We start from the raw sequence: 19,260 nt of genomic DNA, 5'->3' as shown, positions 1-19,260 counted from the left end.
TTTTTTTTTTTTTTTTTACTTTATTTTTGAAAAGGATTTTATACAAATCAAGCCGTAACAGTATACAATGAAATAAAAATAAAATAAATAAACATACAAATAGATAAAATTGAATGTCACAACCAGGACCGTAATCGACACTCAAAAAACAACAACAGAGAGGTCACCAAGGGAGGGGAACAGTTATATCATACAAAAAGATAAGACTTAACTGACAAATAACTGATAAACGGGTTACAGTGTATGTAAAGTTCTGTGAGGAGTCAGGCGGGTGGGAGTTTGTTTCCATATTTACCAAGACCTGCCAGGCTACTCAACACCTGGCTCCTCATACCGCACCTGATGAAGTAATAATGGAACTCAATTTATTCTCGAGTTCCTATAAGTTAACCATTTCGACCAAAATTTTTTAATTTTGTTTTCCTGAAGTCTGATGGAGAAGGTGAGCCTTTCCAACTCCCAAATTTCTTCAACGATCGCTGTCCAATCCCTCAATGTCGGTGAGGTCCTACTAAGCCACTTTCTTGTAATTGATTTTTTCCCTGCAATCAATAAAATTTTCAACAAGTACTTATCCTGAGTGCTGAGTTCTTTTGGTATATTACTTAAATATATAGTTTTAAAATTGTGTTCAATTTCGAAACCAAGAATTACACTTATCTCTTTAGATATCTTTGACCAATAGGAATAGATCAATGGGCAATCCCAAAAAATATGAAAGTGGTCAGCCATTACATTATTACATCGTCTCCAACAAAGCCCAGCCTCAGCTCTACCGGACTGGGTAAATGTTCTTTTGGGGGTAGTGAAAAATCTAACAATATTCTTCCAAGAAAATTCCCTCCAACATCCTGAGCTGGTGGTGGTGGAGTTAATTTGGCATATGTTTAACCATTCATCCTCTGTCAGTGATATTTTTGCCTCCCTTTCCCATGATATTTTGATATAAAATGTTGATGTTTTTTTAATAGCTTCTAGGCATGTATATAGTCTGGACAGCTTTTTCTTGCAGGGTTTATCTTTGTAAGCATCAATGAAGACGTTAATGAGGTCCTGATCATATTTCTCCGATATTTTAATGTTCTTATTAAAGTGGTGCCTGAGCTGCAAATATCTGAAAAAGTCTCGTTTGTCAAGGTCAAATTTTTCTTGTAGTTGTTGGAAACTATCCAGATCGGTTCCAGAGGAAATCACGCAGTATGATGTAATGCCTTTTCTGGTTAGTTGATTGAATTTTGAGTCAAGTTGTGCTGGTACAAAATCCCTATCAAGTTCAATCCATCTTAATAACCTAGTTTTCCTCTCTAAAAGTGGGTTGCGGAACTCTCTAAACCAGATGCTGAGGGGGACTTTTGTAGAAGCGCTCAGCTCTTCTGAGTATCTGGTGTAGAGGTATTTATCCCCCAGCAGGGCTTGCAGGGGGATGTCGATTTGACTTAGTTCTAGTTCTTTCCATTTTGCTTCATATCCCTCTTCACACCAGTAAACCGCAAATTGTAGTTGTGCTGCTCTATAATAATTTTCTAAACATGGGAGTGACATCCCACCTTTATCTCTTGGTAATTGTAATGTTTTATAGCGTACCCTTGGTTTCTTATTCCGCCATATAAATCTGGAGATGATCCGGTTCCACTCGTTAAACTGCTTTGTAGGGATTTCTATTGGTAAAGATTGAAAAAGGAACAACAGTTGAGGTAGAATGATCATTTTTATGATCTCTATTCGGTTGTACAAATCGAGAATCAAAGGGGCCCACCTGTCCAAGTTATTTTTTACTTTATTCGTTATAATGCCATAATTTGCTTTGTATATTTTATTTCTGTTTCTAGTAATATTAATACCTAAATATTTCATGGTTTTTGTTTTCCAATTAAATTTGAACCGATTGCTTATATCCTCTCGCGGTAAATAGTGGAAACACAGGGTCTGAGTTTTTCCAATATTTAATTTAAAACCTGAATAAAGTCCAAATTGGTGAAAGCAGGACATGAGGTTAGGTAGACTGGCATCTGGGTCAGATAAGGTCACCAGAACATCATCAGCGTATAAACTGGTTTTGTATTCTCTTCCCTTAAAAAGGATTCCCTTAATTTCTGGATCTTCCCTAATTTTTTGAGCAAGTGGCTCTATGAAAAGTGCAAAAAGAATTGGACTCAGAGGGCATCCTTGCCGGCATCCTCGTTCCAGTGGGAATGTTCCTGAAAGGCCACCGTTTATTTTGATCCGGGCTACTGGCGAACTGTATATTGATTTTAAACAACTTATGAGAGTATTATTAAAGCCAAACCGCTGTAGGACCAGATATAAGTATTCCCATCTTACAGAATCAAACGCTTTTTCAGCATCGAAACTGATTGCTAAAGATTTCAAATTATTTCTGTTCATAATGTCGAGTAATTGTAACGTTCGCCTCACATTATCCTGTGTGCGTCTATTTTTAATAAATCCTGTCTGGTCTGTATCAATCAGTTCAGGGATGATATTTTCTAGCCTACTAACAATAATTGAAGTGAATATTTTATAATCAGTATTCAACACCGAGATAGGCCGGTATGAGCTACATTCACTTTTATCCTTTCCTGGTTTAGGTATAACAGATATTATCGCTTGTTTCCAGGATGGAGGGGTCTCACCTCCTTTAAGCACATAATTAAAACAATTTAGTAGCAAAGGTCTTATAGAATTCCTAAACATTTTATACCATTCAGCTGGTAATCCATCACCACCTGGTGACTTACTTGTTTTCAGTTTTGAGATGGCTTTATCGACCTCTGCCGGTGTTATTTCCGCAGATATCCAATTATTTTGCTCTATGCCAATTGAGGGGAGATCTAACGAGTCCAGAAACTGCTTCACTAAGGAAAGGTCGGTTAATTTGGGTTGACTATATAATTTCCTATAGAATATTTCAAATGAATTATGTATTTCTTCCGGGGAGAAACTCAACTGATTAGAAATAGGATTTTTAATTTTAAAGATAGACCTGTCTAGTTGTTGTTGTTTTAGTCTCCAGGCTAATATTTTTTTTGCTCGAGGTCCATTTTCATAATAAGTTTGTTTTACGTATTTGAGATTAAGTATAACCTTATCATTGAGTTTTCTATTTAGCTCCCCTTTTATTGCTGCAATTTGTTGTAGCAAGGAGGGGTCTTTGGTTTCAATATGTTTCTGCTCTAGAATATTTAGCTGTTTTGTCAGGTCATTGAATTGCTCAGATTTCTCTTTTTTCTTCCTTGATGCCCACATAATAATTTTCCCACGTAGTACTGCTTTTGCCGCATCCCATAATATACTTGGGGACAATTCATTGCTGTCTTTGAAATCTAGGTAATCTGTGAATTCCTTGTTAACAAATTCTTCAAATTTATCATCGTTCAACAAAGCTGTGTTAAGTCTCCAAATTGTAGTCTTAGGATGAGAATCTAAACGTAGTGTCAAATATACCCCTGAGTGATCCGACACGTCTCTGGTACCAATACTGCAGTCTAGGACCCTATATCTGTCTGCTCTAAATAGAAAAAAATAGTCAATTCTTGAATAAAAGCCATGTGAGTGAGAGTAAAAGGTGAACTCCTTAGCCAATGGGTGGCATTCCCTCCAGACATCAAATAGGCCTATCCTTTTTATCATTTTCTTTATATACAAAGATTCTGGGTTGATTTTTTTTAAAGGGTTTGAGGAATCCAAGGAAGGATGCAGTTGAGCATTCCAGTCCCCTCCACATATCAAAACACCAGATGCTTCTGCCAATATGAGGTCGAGCATTTTATCAATAAAGGTTCTGTCATGTCCTGGGGGTCTATATACGTTAAGTAAAGTTACTTCATTTGAGTCTAATGTTCCCTTTACCAGAACAAAACGACCTTCCTTGTCTGTAATTTGTTTAGATACCTGGAAGTCCACATTATTTGCAATTAATATTGCCACACCCCTAGCGTGTCCATTTGAGTAGGATGAGTAAAATGTCCTTTTAAAACCCATTTTTTTAAATTTTTCATGGCTCTCTTTGATTAAGTGGGTTTCCTGCCAGAAGATTATTTGTTGTTGTTCTCTCTTCATTTTAGCTATAAGCTTTCCTCTTTTAATTGGATTCTGTAACCCGTGAACATTAATAGTTATAAATTTATATTGCTGTTGGAACATAAATCCTTAAATGAATAAATCCCTCTAACTTACACATCCAAGGTGACCATAACAGCAGAACATTTATAAAAATCAAAAACAAAGAACCTGTAACTTCTAACCTTACAACAGGAACGACTTCCACAACAAAACGACTCATTAAGGAGTCTTGGGTGAAGAGAAAATTCCCCATGGGACTCTTCTCATGGGGGGTCTCTCCAGTGCAAACTGACATAGCTCGTACGAGTATAATCTCAGTGCACGATCAGAGCCTTTAAACCGGCTCCCAAAAACAGTCATGTATTATCTACTTTATTTTAAATCAGTAACGTATTTCTTAACATTGGCAAAGGCTAAACAAAGGATTATTATGATAATGTCTGACAGCGTCTCTATACGCAAATATTCATATCTTAGTCCACATTCTGGGTCAGTCATTGTGATCCTTATCTTACCGCAATAGTTTTAACGAGCGGTGCTTAGCTTGAAAAGGCGGTTGTGTCTCCAGCTTCAAGGCGAAATCCGCTGAGTTTCTTCCGTGCTCTCTCTCTGTGTGCGTCGGTGTTCCGACGTTTGGCCTCCACCGTCACCCAGGACAGTCTGTCCAATATCTCCATCGGCGCCGCCGCAGGTACACCAACGTTGCTATTGCACTCGGGAGCGAGACCTCTCCTCTGCAGGTCCTTCAAGGCTTCCACCGCGCTGCCATACGTGATCGGGCCATCATCAAAAAACACACGGAGTTTAGCCGGTGGCGGGGTTTGGAAACGGAGACCTTTTTCTTTCAGAAGTTTTCTAATAGGGGCGTAAGCTTTCCTCTTCTTTTGGGTCTCTGCCGGGTAGTCCTGATCGAAATAAACCCGCTGCTGGCTAAGACGAATCTCTCCTTTCTTCCACGCGGCACGAAGCACCAAGTCCCTGGTTCTAAATGCAAGAAAGGAGATCACCACGGAGCGGGGGTTCGCATTTTGCGGTGGTTTGGGACCCAAAGCCCGATGGCAGCGCTGTATGGCTAAATCGATATCCTGGAGTGACAGCTCGGCCTTAATGAAGCCTTCCATAAATTCCAGCAGATTATCTCCCTCTGTGTCTTCCGGAATCCCGTACACACGGATGTTGTTTCTACGTGAACGTGCTTCTAAATCAGTCAGTTTGGCTTGAATTTTATCTTGGTTGTTTATAGTTTGAGACAGCACCTCTTTCGCCGCCGCGGACCACTCCTCCAATTCTGCCACACGTTGTAACGACTCCTCCGCTCTCTTTTGGTTCTCCTTTAAATCCAACACGATTTCGTTTAGCTTTCCATTAATTTCCTCTCGGAAACTTCTTAAATCTCTTTTCATGTCGGTAGAGAAGTCTTCACGAAAGCCGCACAGCTCTTCCTTCATGTCTGCACGGATAGCTACAATCTCTTTGTGAATAGCTCCGATGCTAGCTTGAAGCCCCTCCATAGCCATGTGCTGCGTAGTTACGCCTTCGTCTAGTAGTGAATTTCTCTCGCTTGTTTCGTATGTCTGTTTTAATTTAACGTTACTTTTCGATGCCTTTCCCCTTTTCATCATAGAATAATCGGTCTTAGAGGGTAAATTCAGCTCTGGCAAAGGGGAAATTAGTCGACCGAGTTGGGAGCTCTAGTTCAATGCGTCTGCTCATCTCAGCGCCATAACCGGAAGTCANAACACGGGGGAAGCTACTGGGATTGTACACAGATGGAAATGTTTGGCAGTTTAATGTTTATATTCCCCACGATGAAGCTGGATTTAGCCACTGGTTTTAGTCGACGCAGCAGCATGTCCTACTGTATCTATCAACTTACTTACATGATAGACTAAATATGTAATACATTAAAAGCTGCTTCTTTACAGCAGTGAATTAATCAGAGCTCGGGTTGAAATCCTCTACACTCCCATGTTAAAATGTCATGTTTTCTGATAGAAGATTTTGAATCATTTGGAAACAATCTGCACATTTACTACGACATGTACACTTTTCAATTCAACTGAAAAACACATTTATCTGGGAGGGGGGGGAATATATATGAAAATCCTAAACACATATAAAGGTGTTTATACAGGCTGTGGTTCTTTGGTTGTGTACTGTTAGACCCTCATGCTCTGTGTTGAACCACCTTATAATTCAGTTTCAGTCCTCTTAGGTTCACACCTTTCAACATTTAAACTGAAATAAGGTTCACCTGATCTGGCTGGATTTTCCTGCCATTTGTATCCTTCAACTAAAATATAATTTGCAGAAAGGTGGCAAAGAACCTCAAATACATCATTGCTCAATTCCACATTATTATCCAATCCATCCAGTCCATCTGCAAAGTGAGCACTGTTCGTTATTCAGCCATAAACTGGGCTCGTCCAGCTGATCGCTGCAAAATTTTATACAGCAGAGCAAAAATAATTATCAGTGTTTAAGAGCCACAGACCACTAGGGGAGACCTTCAGAAGGAGGTCTCCCCTCCTTCTGAAGTCGCTTCAGGACATGTACCAAGGTATGAACAATTGTGCCTGCTAATTAAACAATTAGCAGGCACAATTGTTTAAAAAATAAAATAAAAAAAAAAACAAAAAAAACAATATGTAATGCATCCAACCATCATGGCCTGTTTGCACTTTCATCATGTAAGACTCCACTGCTGAAGAAAAAGCATGTTTAAAAGACAAGCTGGGAGCTCGTTAGAGAGGCTGCCAGGAGTCTGACATTAGTTGATTCATGTTGGATTTATTTATGTCTTGACACTAAGCTACCATTTCAGCAGCAGTGAAAGGTTTGTGTCTCCACAGGAACACCAAGCTGTGGATCTGTATGGAGTACTGTGGGGGGGGGTCGCTTCAGGACATGTACCAAGGTATGAACACACTTAGTGCTTTCTATGGCTGACCTTGAAGTCGTCCTGTTTAACTGACATTCATTTTGTTCTGATATGTTTCTCATTCTGAGGAATTTTCTTTTCAATTTATACTTTGGCACTTATCTTATAAAATTAGACCAAACTGTATGATGTAAACTTAAAATAAACTTTATAATTAGCAAATTCCAGAATTCTTCCACTTTCTTATTATTGTGAAAGAAAGGCCAACTTTAGGAAAAAAAAAAAAAAAAACATTCAGGTTTTTTGGTCTCTAAGCTGTTAATCAAACTGTTGTTTGCAGTGACGGGTCCACTAAAAGAGAAACAGATCGCATTCGTGTGCAGGGAAACCCTTCAGGTAAGGCTTTTTGGCTCAAAGCATCTCACTGCTGATGATTTTTTATTAAAGTTAACTTTAAACAGAAATATTGCTGCAGCCTACCAGCTAAACCTTAGTGTCTTACTGTCATTGTGGCACACTGATAGACTCTGTGGTCTTCACTGGGTAATCAGGCTTTGTTAATCCTCTCATGGAGCCATGAATGAACCATAATGACCTTCCCTGTAAATGTAGCACCAGTTCTAATGTTATCTCAATGCTCTTTGCAAGACAAACAGGCCGAGTTCATATCCAACAGGGATGGCAGGTTGTCTTGACAACATGCCCAGTACAGCTGTTTCTTCTGGGTTCTAGATTTGCTGCTTAACTGTTTTAGACAGTGAGTCGGATGCTTTATAGATCTGGATCTCCCTGACAGTTGAATCTTCCATAATCTTTAACATACTTGAATTAAGATAATTCATAATAAAAACTATATTTGTATGGAGTTTATCTAAATTACTTTCTGCCTTTTTTTCAGGGTTTGTATCACTTGCATGAAACAGGCAAGATGCACAGAGACATAAAGGTATGGCATCTCTGAGTCTGACTGGGGTAGAGATAAAATCTGGTAAACTGTGGGATATACTGTGTATGCAAACTTAGATGTGTGTCTGCATCTTCTAGGGAGCTAACATCCTTTTGACTGAACGAGGTGACGTCAAGCTGGGCAAGTAGAGATCTGCACTTACACACCTTCACAGACACTTACACTGCATGAAAAAGCACTAGCTCCACTGGGAGATAATTTCACTTCTAATAACAGTTTTCTCATGTAACAAGTGAAACAATCTACCAATGGAACTAGAACTTTTTCATCAATATTAAGCAATTATTGACTTAAAATATTGTCTCATTTCTTGCTGTAAGGTTACTTGTAAGATAATTTTGTTCTGTATTATTTCAAGTTTACAAAGATATTTAGGCAACACTTTATTTGACGGGATGTGCATAAGACTGACATGACTGTCATAAACATGACTTAACACCTGTCATGAAGATGAAGGAGTCTTCATGTCTGTTTACAAGTGTTGTCATGAAGTGTCATTCGGTAAATAATGACACTTATATTGCAAAGTTGCATTAAAAGTCCATTAAAATGGTCAACTTTGCATTACAACAGTCATGAAGACTCCTTCATGTTCATAACAGCTGTTATGTCACGTGTATGACAGTGTCATGTCAGTCTGATGCGTCAAATAAAGTGTTACCTAAATGTCTTTGTAAACTTGAAATAATACAGAACAAAATGATCTTACAAGAAACCTTACAGCAAGAAGTAAGAGCATGTTTTAAGTTAACTAGACCAAAATTACTTGGTAATAAGTTGTGTTTGTCCAGTGTTCACATCGACTCCATGGCATGTCTGAAGCTATCTGTGCTGGATTTCAGCCTCCAGCATGACTGTGTGTTTGTATTCTTCCTGCTGTGTGTAGCTGACTTTGGAGTGGCAGCAGAGATTAGCGCTTCAGTGGCCAAACGAAAGTCTTTTATTGGAACTCCTTACTGGTGAGTTGACCCAAACTGTTGATGTTGGAGGTGTCTGGGACAGACAGTGGAGTTCATGCTTCAAACAATCAATCTAATGTTTCATACTTCAGTCTGACAGGCAGAGCGTGGTGCAGGTTTGGCCTAACAAGCAGCTTGGACTCCATGTCTTTAGAATTGCTAAATGATTCATTTAACAGACTGTGCTTGAATAGTGAACCTCTGTTTACTTCAGACAACTAATGTCGGTTTGTCAAAGCATATTTTTTTTAAGGTTAAGTATGTCATTTACACATATTTTATTTTTTTTTTTTAATATTTTTTTTATTATTGTATGTCCCTCCTGTAAAAAAATACTTGTTCTATAATTTCTCATTTATTCCATTTGAATGCTTTGCTTTGCTTTTTTTCCCCCTGAAGTTAAGGTTGGAATGTCCCCAAGAAGGGAATATTCTCTACTGTTCTTAATCCGGCCTCGGCTCCTTTTCCTTTCCAGCTAAAGAGACATTTTTGAAAATAGTTTTCCAGGCCTTTTAAACATATTTCAGAGGTTTTTTTTTTTTTTGGACATTGGTTGTTTATTCTTGACTTAAGTTTGCAAAACTAAAACAGCAGCATTACATGAAAAAGACGATTTCCCAAGATGATAAATGAAGTAGCTTTATCAAGGATGTGTCTGGATTGTGTTAAACATTCAGGTTAGCATTCCTGTTAGTTTTTAGACCTATCACTTTTTCTTTTTTTTCCCCTCCTCGTGTATTCTCTCAAACGTTTGAAGAAATTACTGCTCTCCATGCAAAGTATTCTTCTTGAACTGAAATGAAAATCTGCAAAATATCCTCAGAAATCCTGTGAGACTTGCAGGAAGCCTTGTGCGCCATAGAGCTGTTCATGTTGTTGTTCTTCAGCTGTGTTCATGGGTTTGTTGGAAGAATCAAACAGTCTTAAATTAAAACGCTCAACAGAGCTTTACTTCATCAGAATTACAAGGTACATTAATATACAGTGTATGCAGAGATGCATGTCAGATGGTAGTATAGGCCTATTTTATTTTTCCTCTCTTTCTCATCTGTTCTTCCAGCTCTGTGAGAACTTTAGCATTTTATCATGACACTGTTCAACTGGCTTAATGTTATGTTAGCATGTAAAATGTAAGTTCATGACACTTGAAATATATTACTATTCTTATTCCACTCTTTATATAACAAAGGACTTTAGCAAATGATCCGTTGCTATAGAAACATTGCACACACTCGGCTTTCTAATCAGACGACCAGACACAGATGTGGTCAGCATTTCATGGATATTGAGCTGTTAGCATGTCATCAGAGTCAAAGAACTGTCACACAGCAACAGTCTTCAGTCAGAAGCCTCTTCAGATTTATTGCAAGACTGACTGCTACTGGAGCTCCTACCTGCCAACAGCACCACCATCCAGAATGATTCATTGAAGAGATCTATCTGATCTACAGCAGAGTGAGATAAGGACTGGTTCCCACCAGTCAGGAATATGAGAACATTCTCTCTCTCTCTCCCTCTCTCTCTCTCTCTCTCTCTCTCTGTTTGTGCTGAAGCTTACACTGATTTTGGAACCTTGTACGGAAACAGCAGGAGCAGAAACACAAAAGACGCACTCTCACACACACTCACACACAGCAGGACTAAACTTGCAGAGGACACAGAACCTTTCCGCTTTTATTAGAACCAGCTCCAGTGAATCCAAACAACCAGCATGCATCATAAACATATGGGGTCATAGAGTGTGTAAAATCTATTTTGAAATATGTTGTTTGTTACATTGCTCTGTCAGCTGACTCAGAAAACCTTAAACTCGGATGTCTTATGGATCCTAAAGTGTTTACTTCACTCTGACCACTGGTTTCACTGGTCTGACCAGCAGTCTCCTCCCCTTTCCCTGTTCAGGATGGCCCCAGAGGTGGCTGCAGTGGAGAAGAAGGGCGGCTACAACCACTTGTGTGATATCTGGGCTGTTGGCATCACTGCCATCGAGTTGGCTGAGCTCCAGCCGCCCATGTTTGACCTCCACCCAATGAGGTGAGTCAGCACAGACAGCTGGCAGAGTGACTCAGACAGGAGACAACTGGACTCCGGAGAACAATACAGAAAACACATTATGGCGAGCAATAAAGGTCAATTTATCCTCTGTAATGAAATGTGTTTCAGAGCATTGATGCTGATGTCCAAAAGCAGTTTCCAGCCTCCAAAACTAAAGGATAAAACCAAGTGGTAAGTTTTACTGAGCTGCTTAAAAATGATGCAGAGTAGCAGGTGAAATGGTCCAAAGATGAAGATGAACCTTTCTGTGAAACAGGAAATTATCGTTCATGTAGTTTGTCAGACAGTCTGACTTTTTTTAGATTATAATTTGTTCTTATTGGAATCTTTCTTAGCAGAACTTATACATGGATTACATTTTAAATCCATATAGCTGACATATAGACAGTCTGCAATCGTGATGAGAAATTAGAAGATATTCTTCTTTTCTTATTAGTAAATATAAAATAAACATGGAATATATAGGTAATTAAAATTCTGTGAATGAAACAAATGTTCATATAGGCCTTACAGATGAAACAAAGAAAAAAGTTAAATCCTGATGGAATGTCTCATTTTTAAAACCTGTTGTCCTTCAAATGAATCATTTCTGTGATAAGCCCGTTGGCAGACATCAGGAGATCACGAGGCTTTGGGGCCGTTTACCGGGGCATTGCTACTGTCTGTCACAGAGAGACATTAGTTTCTTTTGCTTCATTTTCTAATAGAATTTTTTTTTTTTTCAATTTTTCAGCACACTTTTCAATCTGTGCTTAAAACGTCTGAGCAAAATGGAGAAATTTAAGAAAAAAACACTGAACTAAAAACTTGTGCTTTTAGATTAGTGAGTTTGAAATGGTCAGATAAAGGACGTGGTTCTACTACTATTATTTAGTTATAGTCTCTGATTATATGTTGTATTTAGGAGTATTGATGTGTAGACTTATTAACTAAACTAAAGTGAGGTGGGATTCAGTGAATACAAACTTCCCTCAGCTCCAGTGTATGAGTGTGTGGCGTATGTGGAGGTTTGAGGTCACTTTGTTTACATTGTATTTAGTTATTTTTGTTTAATATTTGCATGTTTGAAATTAGAAAAAAAACAACAAATGACACCTGAGGGATGCAACTTTACACAAGAATTGGACAAAAGACAGGTGTGTGTTTTATGAAAGGACTATCAAATTTTGAAGAATTAGAAATTGTGGTTTATATATTATTAGTATGTCCACATGCAGCCAGGGGACAACCATGTCAGTAAGTGTTAAAGTGGTACTAATGAAACTTTTGGGAAAAGACCACACCTGGCCTCCCACTCCCATCTTATGCCTCATAGCAAAGCTTCTACACATAAAATCCTCTTTCTCTCCTTTAACCTCCAGATTCCCTGGTTTTCACCCACACTGAAGGGCATTCAGGCTTACTTGGAAAGCCACATTGAACTCTAACCAAATGTCTTCCTTTCCGTTTGGCCTTTACTAACTAGGAATGATGACAGAAAACCCAGTTCAGGATCTCTCATGGTTTGGGGGATTCAGTAATTGACTTTTGGGATACTATCAAAACACAGAGATTGATTTAAAGCAGTAAAATCAGTTTCAGTTGTCAAGCAGCAGAATTTGGGAGGCAGTTGTTTAGAAAAGGGTTAATATTTTTACAGGACCAAAACCTTAAAGCCTTTGTCAGTTTAAACCTGGATCTGACTATTTATCAGATATAATAAAAGGTTCCTTGTCTCAAGCCTTTTGCTCAGCCAGTGTTCCTCAGCGATATTAAAGACTAACTGTCACTCTTAAAGCTGCTTCAACCAACTCCTTACCCTGAGAGGTTAACATCAGCTCTTCATCTGGTTACCGAGATTCCTAAACCTGCTGAGTTTCACCCTGACCTGGATCTGAAGAAAATCCTTCTTTCTGGTTTAAGGATCCCCACCCCTCTCCCTTCAATGAATTAGTCAGATTAAGTAGCCATGCGGTCAGCTAGGATTCACAGACCTCACCCATTAACGGTCGATCTCTTTCTGTTTTGCAACTTGCCCTTGACTCTGAGTCAGGCATCATTAGTGACTCGTATGGAGCCTCAGGGATGTTGTTTTAATTACATTGGGCTTAGGACAACCTTTGAAAACCTCCATAAATTTATGAACTATACCTAAACACCATTTTTACCACCACTCAAATAATTGAAGGCCCAAGTCTAAGATTTTAGATGCTTCTTCAGTAATTATTTGCAAGTGCAGCTTAATTCAGTAGTGCAGATTCAAAGAGTAAAATTAAATCAGTTTAACTAACATGTTATTCACTAATGCTGGAACTGAAGGATGCTGAGTGGAGGCTATTGGAGACCGAGCGGTTTTTATACACCAGTCAGATTGGATCTTCTGGAAAATGTCTTAAAGATTCCTTGAGTGGAAGGCAGACTGGAGTTCAGTCTTCTTTTCCTCTGATGGATTCTCACTGACCACATTCTTTGCCTTTGTGGTTTGAGCCACAGTCTTTGGAACTTAGAGGTTACAAAGCACAGTCTTCAGCCCATCTGTGGCCCCGGGGCGTCTACTCCTGCTGCGGGATTCTTTGTCCATCTTGATCATAGCTCAGTGTCTGGCAGGAGGAAACAACCTAACATTATTATTTAAAGTGTTTATACTTTATTCACAATCATATTATGCATGGAAATAATGAATGTTCTCACCTGTTGTTTTTATTCCTCCTGTCACTCTCCTCTCTTTGTAGGTCTGCAGGTTTCCACAGCTTTGTGAAGATGGCTCTCAATAAAAACCCCCGTAAAAGACCTTCAGCAGAGACACTGCTGCAGGTTAAATGGCTCTTCCTACTTTATAATTAATCAGCCACCAGAGTTTACAAAAAGATGTCTTGAATATTTATGAGCTCAATTTGAGCTTCAGCTATACAGACAAAAATAAGTCTGACAGAGGTTCTGTGACTGAAGAAAGGTTGAAGTTAAGATGGAATTTATATTGTAAAGCATTAAAATGATGTAATGAAAACTGCAAAAAGAATCTAGTTCTAAATTTTTCTAAAGAACTAAACAAAAACTGCTTAGTTTTTTTTAGTTCTTCAGCTCAGAAAAAACTGTAAAGCCGTTGTTGGAGCAGTGACTTGTGTCTCTGAACCATTTATGGAGAAAGCTCAGCATATCTTGTTGTGGTTTCAGCATCCGTTTGTGACCCAGCTGCTGACCCGGAACCTGATCATTGAGCTGCTGGACATGGCCAACAACCCAGAGCTGCACAGTGCTCTGACACACAGCATCGATGACAGCGAGCTGGAGGTCAGTGACTGAGACTCATCAGGGCTCAGCAACATTTAAATATTTCTTTAAAGCTGCATAATGAAACTTTTACAAAGAATATATTTTTATACATATTTGCTAAAACTCCTTCCATGTTGCGACAGTTTGGTATGAGACAGATAATCTGTGATGAGATTGATCTCCTCCACCTCCTTCCTGTGCTGCTATTGCAGTCTGAAGAAATGCATCGCTCAACCAAAAACAACCAATCAGAGCCGGGAGAAAGGTCTTAGTCAATTAAACTCATGTACTCTGCTAAATGTGCTAATGACAAAGAAGCCAACAATGTGAGTTTCCCAGAAGTCTTTGGGATCATCAAGATGAATTTAGGAGAAGCTGAGTCCAGCTCGTTGTTTTTCACCAGCAGTGGTTTTCATCTTTGGCCATTTTTGAACTTTATAAGGTCTTTTGTGACCTCTTGTATGAGTCGTCACTGAGTTCTTGGGATAATTATGGTTGGCTGAGCGCTACTGGATCACCACTGTTCCATGTTTTCACCATTTGTGAATAATAAGTGTGACAAACATGCAAAAAAAAAAGGAAATCAGGAAGGAGATGAACATGTTTTCACAGCACTGCAGTTAAAATTTCATTTCGTTTTCTGTATTATTACTGCCATCCCTGTGTGAAACACTGATGGGTCTGGTGCTGTTGACAGATTGGGGAAATGTCTCCAGACAAGATTCAGTCAGCAGGAAAACATCTGCCTGTAGAGAGGACCCCTTCTGAAGAACAATGTGAGTTCAACACACACACATACACACACACACACACACACACAGACATGAGTCACAATCCAAACAGAGTCCAACCTGATGGAAGCAGGTTTTTCCTGTCCCAGTCCTCTCTTTAGATGTTGGTCTCTTGGTTTCTGCTTCCAGTTGTTTCTGACCTTGATGCAGGAGGATGTAACATCGCTCTCATCGTATCTGTCTGACAGAGAATCTGTGATGGCAGCTTTAGATGATTAGGGTGATGGCAGGAAGCCTTCAAACATGAAAACCTTGAAGCTTATCACCAAAAATCAATAAATCATACAAATACACACAAAATACTGCTCGTCAACCATAACCAGGACTTGACTGTTGTAATGCCAATAAAAATTGCATTGCAATGTTTTGTCTCATTTCCTGTCAGAAACAAACTCTTTGATTGAATAAAATACAATTTAAATCTAAATATTTTGGGGTATGAATAATTTTGGGCTTAACAGTAGATGTCAGAAAGAAAAATAGCACCAGTGTTTCCCAACGTTTAACTCTCAGTCAGTTTGGCTGTTTTATATGTTGGTATATTTTCTGTAAGAACGTCCAGTTTGTTCTTGAACTCCATTGTATGTGAACGTACACTTGATGGTGGTTCTTGTATAGCAGACGGAGAAATTCCTGTGTTTGCTGCTTGTACTTGCTGAAAAGTGGCTCCATTGTCTCCCATGACCCTCCGTGTCCAGAGCGGCATGAGCCATATTTGGGAGGAGCACAACAAGCTCTCAGTCAGGCTGCTGCTGTCCTGTAGCTGCTCTGTACATGTGGGATGAAGGCAGAGGATGGCACTAAGAACATGCCTGCTGTGTGACAGACACAAGTGCTTCTATGTAGTCACCCAGTGACTTCATTCTGCCGGCCTGCACAGTGTGTCTGGTGTAACAGACTAGCCTGACATTCAGACCACTGCTTTGTCATGCATCAGTCTGGTGTTCACACATAAGCCACAAACACCCATACCTCAGATTTACTTCAGGCGACTCAGAGGGCTGCTGCTGCAAAGCTTGGCTCTGTGTTTGAAGTGTCAGTGTGGAACTGGGTTGGGTAAGAATGTGGTGAGTTGGTGGATCGCAGGCCTGTGCATGCTGACAAAATGTTTGGCTCAGAACGTCATAAATATTCCTTCAAAAATGAAGAATGTATCCATTATCAGTAACACAAGCTGCAAGTTCCATTCTGGCGTAGAATGAAATTCTGTATCTTGGGACTTTAATTGTTTTCAGAGTTCATATGTTCAAAGAATCTAACCTTTTATATTCCTCTTGGCAGGAACCCTCAGCATCTTACAAAGATAACAGATTAAGTAAACATGTCTGCATCCAAACTTTCTCTCGTAGACTCAGGCCTGTGTTGCTGATCCCGTTTCTTTACTTTCTGCCATCTGGCTGCAAGGAACATTATGAAACAGCATGAGTGTGATCTTTGATATTTTCTTCACCACTGCTGACCACACCCAATACACCAAGCTTTGTGCAGTTACATCACCTTGGCTTTGCGTTGCTGCAGTGTCTCAGTTTGTGAACTGTAAGCTGCAGAATTAACACAGGATATGCATTGTGCAACAGCAGGTTTAGTTATGATCAATTTAAAAATGCTGAAGGATTTTTTTTTAACAAACTCACATTTTAAAACTTTTTTATTTAGGTTGGTAAAAAGAGAAGAAAGAAAATAATAGTAATACGGACAAGCTCACATTACCAAAGAGATCAAACTTATTAGAATAAAGTTTGGCTTACTGCTCAGATTTAATCATCAACAATGTAAAAACACAAAGGTAACACACATTCAGAAACAATATTCAAGTTATTTATCCTAAGCTAACTTATCTCTGCCCAGACATAACCTCTGACTTTAGTCATCCTTACTAACCAGGCAGTCTCCACCTGTGTTGTGGTCAGAGGGGCTTTTGCAGCATTTCCTGGTGAAACTGCAGCGTTTGTGGGGAAAACCAGGGAACTGTCAGCTAGCAGCTGAAGGAGTGTCGTTTCATCTGGGGAAATAAAGGTGCAGGCTGCTTGGCTAGTGATGGGGTCAGCTTGAGGGGCTGTTGCTTGTTCTCTCTCTCAGGAAGGTGGGATAAATAAAAAGTGAAGTGTCTAAGCTGTTCTCTTTTTATCTCTGAGGCTGGAGCAAAAGGAGTAGAGGGAACATCAATTCAGTAACACAGTCAGACGATGTCTCTGTTTGGGGAACCTACGATTCAAAGTGACACTGGAGTCCCAGGAGAAAGATGCCTCTTTCTCCTGGGACTCACAGTCTTATTACCAGTCTCTCTGTTCCTTGTGGTCCAACATATGCATAGCAACCAAACCATGGCTATAATCACAGAGGGATCTGTCAACTTAAGAGAGGAAGCTTCACTCATCCAGTGAAAATTTGCTCTGTGTCTAACTGTGTGTTGAATCATTACAGTCAGAGGAAACCTGAGGTTATGCTTAGGTTGTGCTGCAGTCTGAATTTTTATTGTTGTGATGGTTCTGTCTCTCTGCTGAGTACTTTAGTGATATGGTTGTTGTAGTGGAGAATCAACTTTTTCCAACTAAAGAGCTTTGATCTATGGCAGCGCAGTGTGTCTAAAAGGCACATAATGTTCCCTGTTGGTATAGCAGAGTGTTTGAACTCTCAGTTGATCTTCACATCACAGTTAGTAAACTCACTGACTGCCAGAGAAGAGGAAAATATCCCAAGCATGTACTTTCATTTCTTAAAGGAACATGATGTGCAAAATCCTGACATTTCCTTGTTCTATTTATAGTTCCCACATAGTGTTAAGTTTAAGAAAACTACTGCAGAGCATTCGGTGCTAATCCTTCCTCCTGGCCTGAAGCAGATGATCAGAAACATTGTGAGTTAACTGGGATGATATAAGACAGCAGCTTCTGCTTTCTGGTTTAACGGTTTCCTCATTTGCTGCTTCAAACGCTCTGTGAAGTCAGCTCAGGCTCACTGTGGTTAGACGTCAAACACAATCTTCACACTTTGTGTCTCAGTCAAGTCAGAGCAGAAAAAAACAAGTGATACATTTACTGATCCACTGAGCTGCTGTGTAAAATCTGTGTACAAACATGTTCATCCACAGAATTTATATCAACTCTGATGTTCTCTTTGCAGTTGACCAAATAAAGTTTGGACGTCCACTGAGAAAAGTCACAGAGCCTTATCCTGACTTGGTAATGCATTCTGACTGCTCTGCTCCTGATGACATATGTGGCACTTCATTAGCATGACTGATGGCTGTGTTTTTGCTCTGCTTTCTGCAGGGCTCCTATGATGACTGGAGCATGTCTGGAGATGAAGAGAACTCACCGTAAGTTGTTTTGTTCCTTTTAATCCTTATTCCGTATTAAAACATATCGGGGAAAGTCATTTTTTATTTAATGTGCCTTTACCTGACAAAGTGATTTTTTCTGAATGAAACTAGCGGGGAAAACACTGTGGAAGACGAATATTTCTTATCCACTTACAGTATATATTTTTATTGTTTAGTGTGTTTTATACACATACAGATAATGGTTTGTTTATTTTCAGAAGACAGTCAAATGTCTTTATTACATAATTTAGCTGGTTATCACAGAAAATGTTGTTTAAGTCTTGGGATTTTTAAAACATCAATTTAAAGAGGTTACTGTTTAAGTTGGCCGTACTGTTTCAGAACAGTTACAGTTTCAGGGTCTGTTCTGAAAACAAGCTGAGTCATCGGGTCAGTGACTGCAGGAATGACCAAACCTATCCTGTGTTACGCCTGGGAATGTTTCTTTATTTCAGACAATTCTTGCTCCAATCTGTAGTCATGCACTTTGTCAGCAATGAAACTGTTCCCTATGAATACACACGCATGACCAGGTAGAATGTAAATAAACTGACCAGTTTTAGTTGATCCAGTTTTAGTGACCAAAGCTGATGTTCCTGCAATTAGCCAAAAACAGGGACAGGAAAAAACCCAAGAGAGCTTCAAATAAATACTACAGCAACAACAGTATCTTACTTTGAGCAGCCTTTGAAGGTCCACACAGAAGTATTAATAAGAAACATTATTTTTTGTCACCCCAAATCATATTCTGTTCATATGGAATAATTATGTTTACTCCTGTTTGGTTCAATACTACGGAGCCCCTAAGGGGACATGGAGAAAAAAAAAAAAGGAAAGAAATCCCGACTTATTATCGCGAGATCCCGAGAAACTAAGTCGAGATCTCGAGATCCCGACTTATTATCGCGAGATCCCGACTTATTATCGCGAGAACCTGTCTTATTATCTCGAAACAACGACTTGTTATCTCA

General features: G+C 39.3%; 1 protein-coding gene across 8 annotated transcripts in view; it reads left to right on the top strand.

The window, feature by feature from the left end:
* Positions 1 to 19,260, top strand: part of map4k2 (mitogen-activated protein kinase kinase kinase kinase 2) — a 49,140-nt gene that overhangs the window by 12,771 nt on the left and 17,109 nt on the right. For 7 of the 8 annotated variants that reach the window (XM_015047016.1, XM_015046979.1, XM_015047007.1 and 4 more), the window contains exons 4-15: positions 6,915 to 6,979; positions 7,284 to 7,339; positions 7,842 to 7,889; positions 7,988 to 8,030; positions 8,797 to 8,869; positions 10,772 to 10,903; positions 11,033 to 11,095; positions 13,636 to 13,717; positions 14,078 to 14,194; positions 14,874 to 14,952; positions 18,091 to 18,149; positions 18,240 to 18,286. In XM_015047016.1, coding sequence (XP_014902502.1) covers positions 6,915 to 6,979; positions 7,284 to 7,339; positions 7,842 to 7,889; positions 7,988 to 8,030; positions 8,797 to 8,869; positions 10,772 to 10,903; positions 11,033 to 11,095; positions 13,636 to 13,717; positions 14,078 to 14,194; positions 14,874 to 14,952; positions 18,091 to 18,149; positions 18,240 to 18,286 — 864 coding nt within the window. Of the gene's footprint in view, positions 1 to 6,606; positions 6,623 to 6,914; positions 6,980 to 7,283; positions 7,340 to 7,841; positions 7,890 to 7,987; positions 8,031 to 8,796; positions 8,870 to 10,771; positions 10,904 to 11,032; positions 11,096 to 13,635; positions 13,718 to 14,077; positions 14,195 to 14,873; positions 14,953 to 18,090; positions 18,150 to 18,239; positions 18,287 to 19,260 lie in introns of those variants that run through there. The other variant, XM_015047023.1, reaches the window with a different exon arrangement.

The sequence above is a fragment of the Poecilia latipinna genome, unplaced genomic scaffold (assembly GCF_001443285.1).
Source record: "Poecilia latipinna isolate Pla-1442-1.1 unplaced genomic scaffold, P_latipinna-1.0 Scaffold40, whole genome shotgun sequence".
Taxonomy (NCBI): Eukaryota; Metazoa; Chordata; class Actinopteri; order Cyprinodontiformes; family Poeciliidae; genus Poecilia; species Poecilia latipinna.
This window is presented reverse-complemented; position numbering and strand designations above follow the sequence as displayed.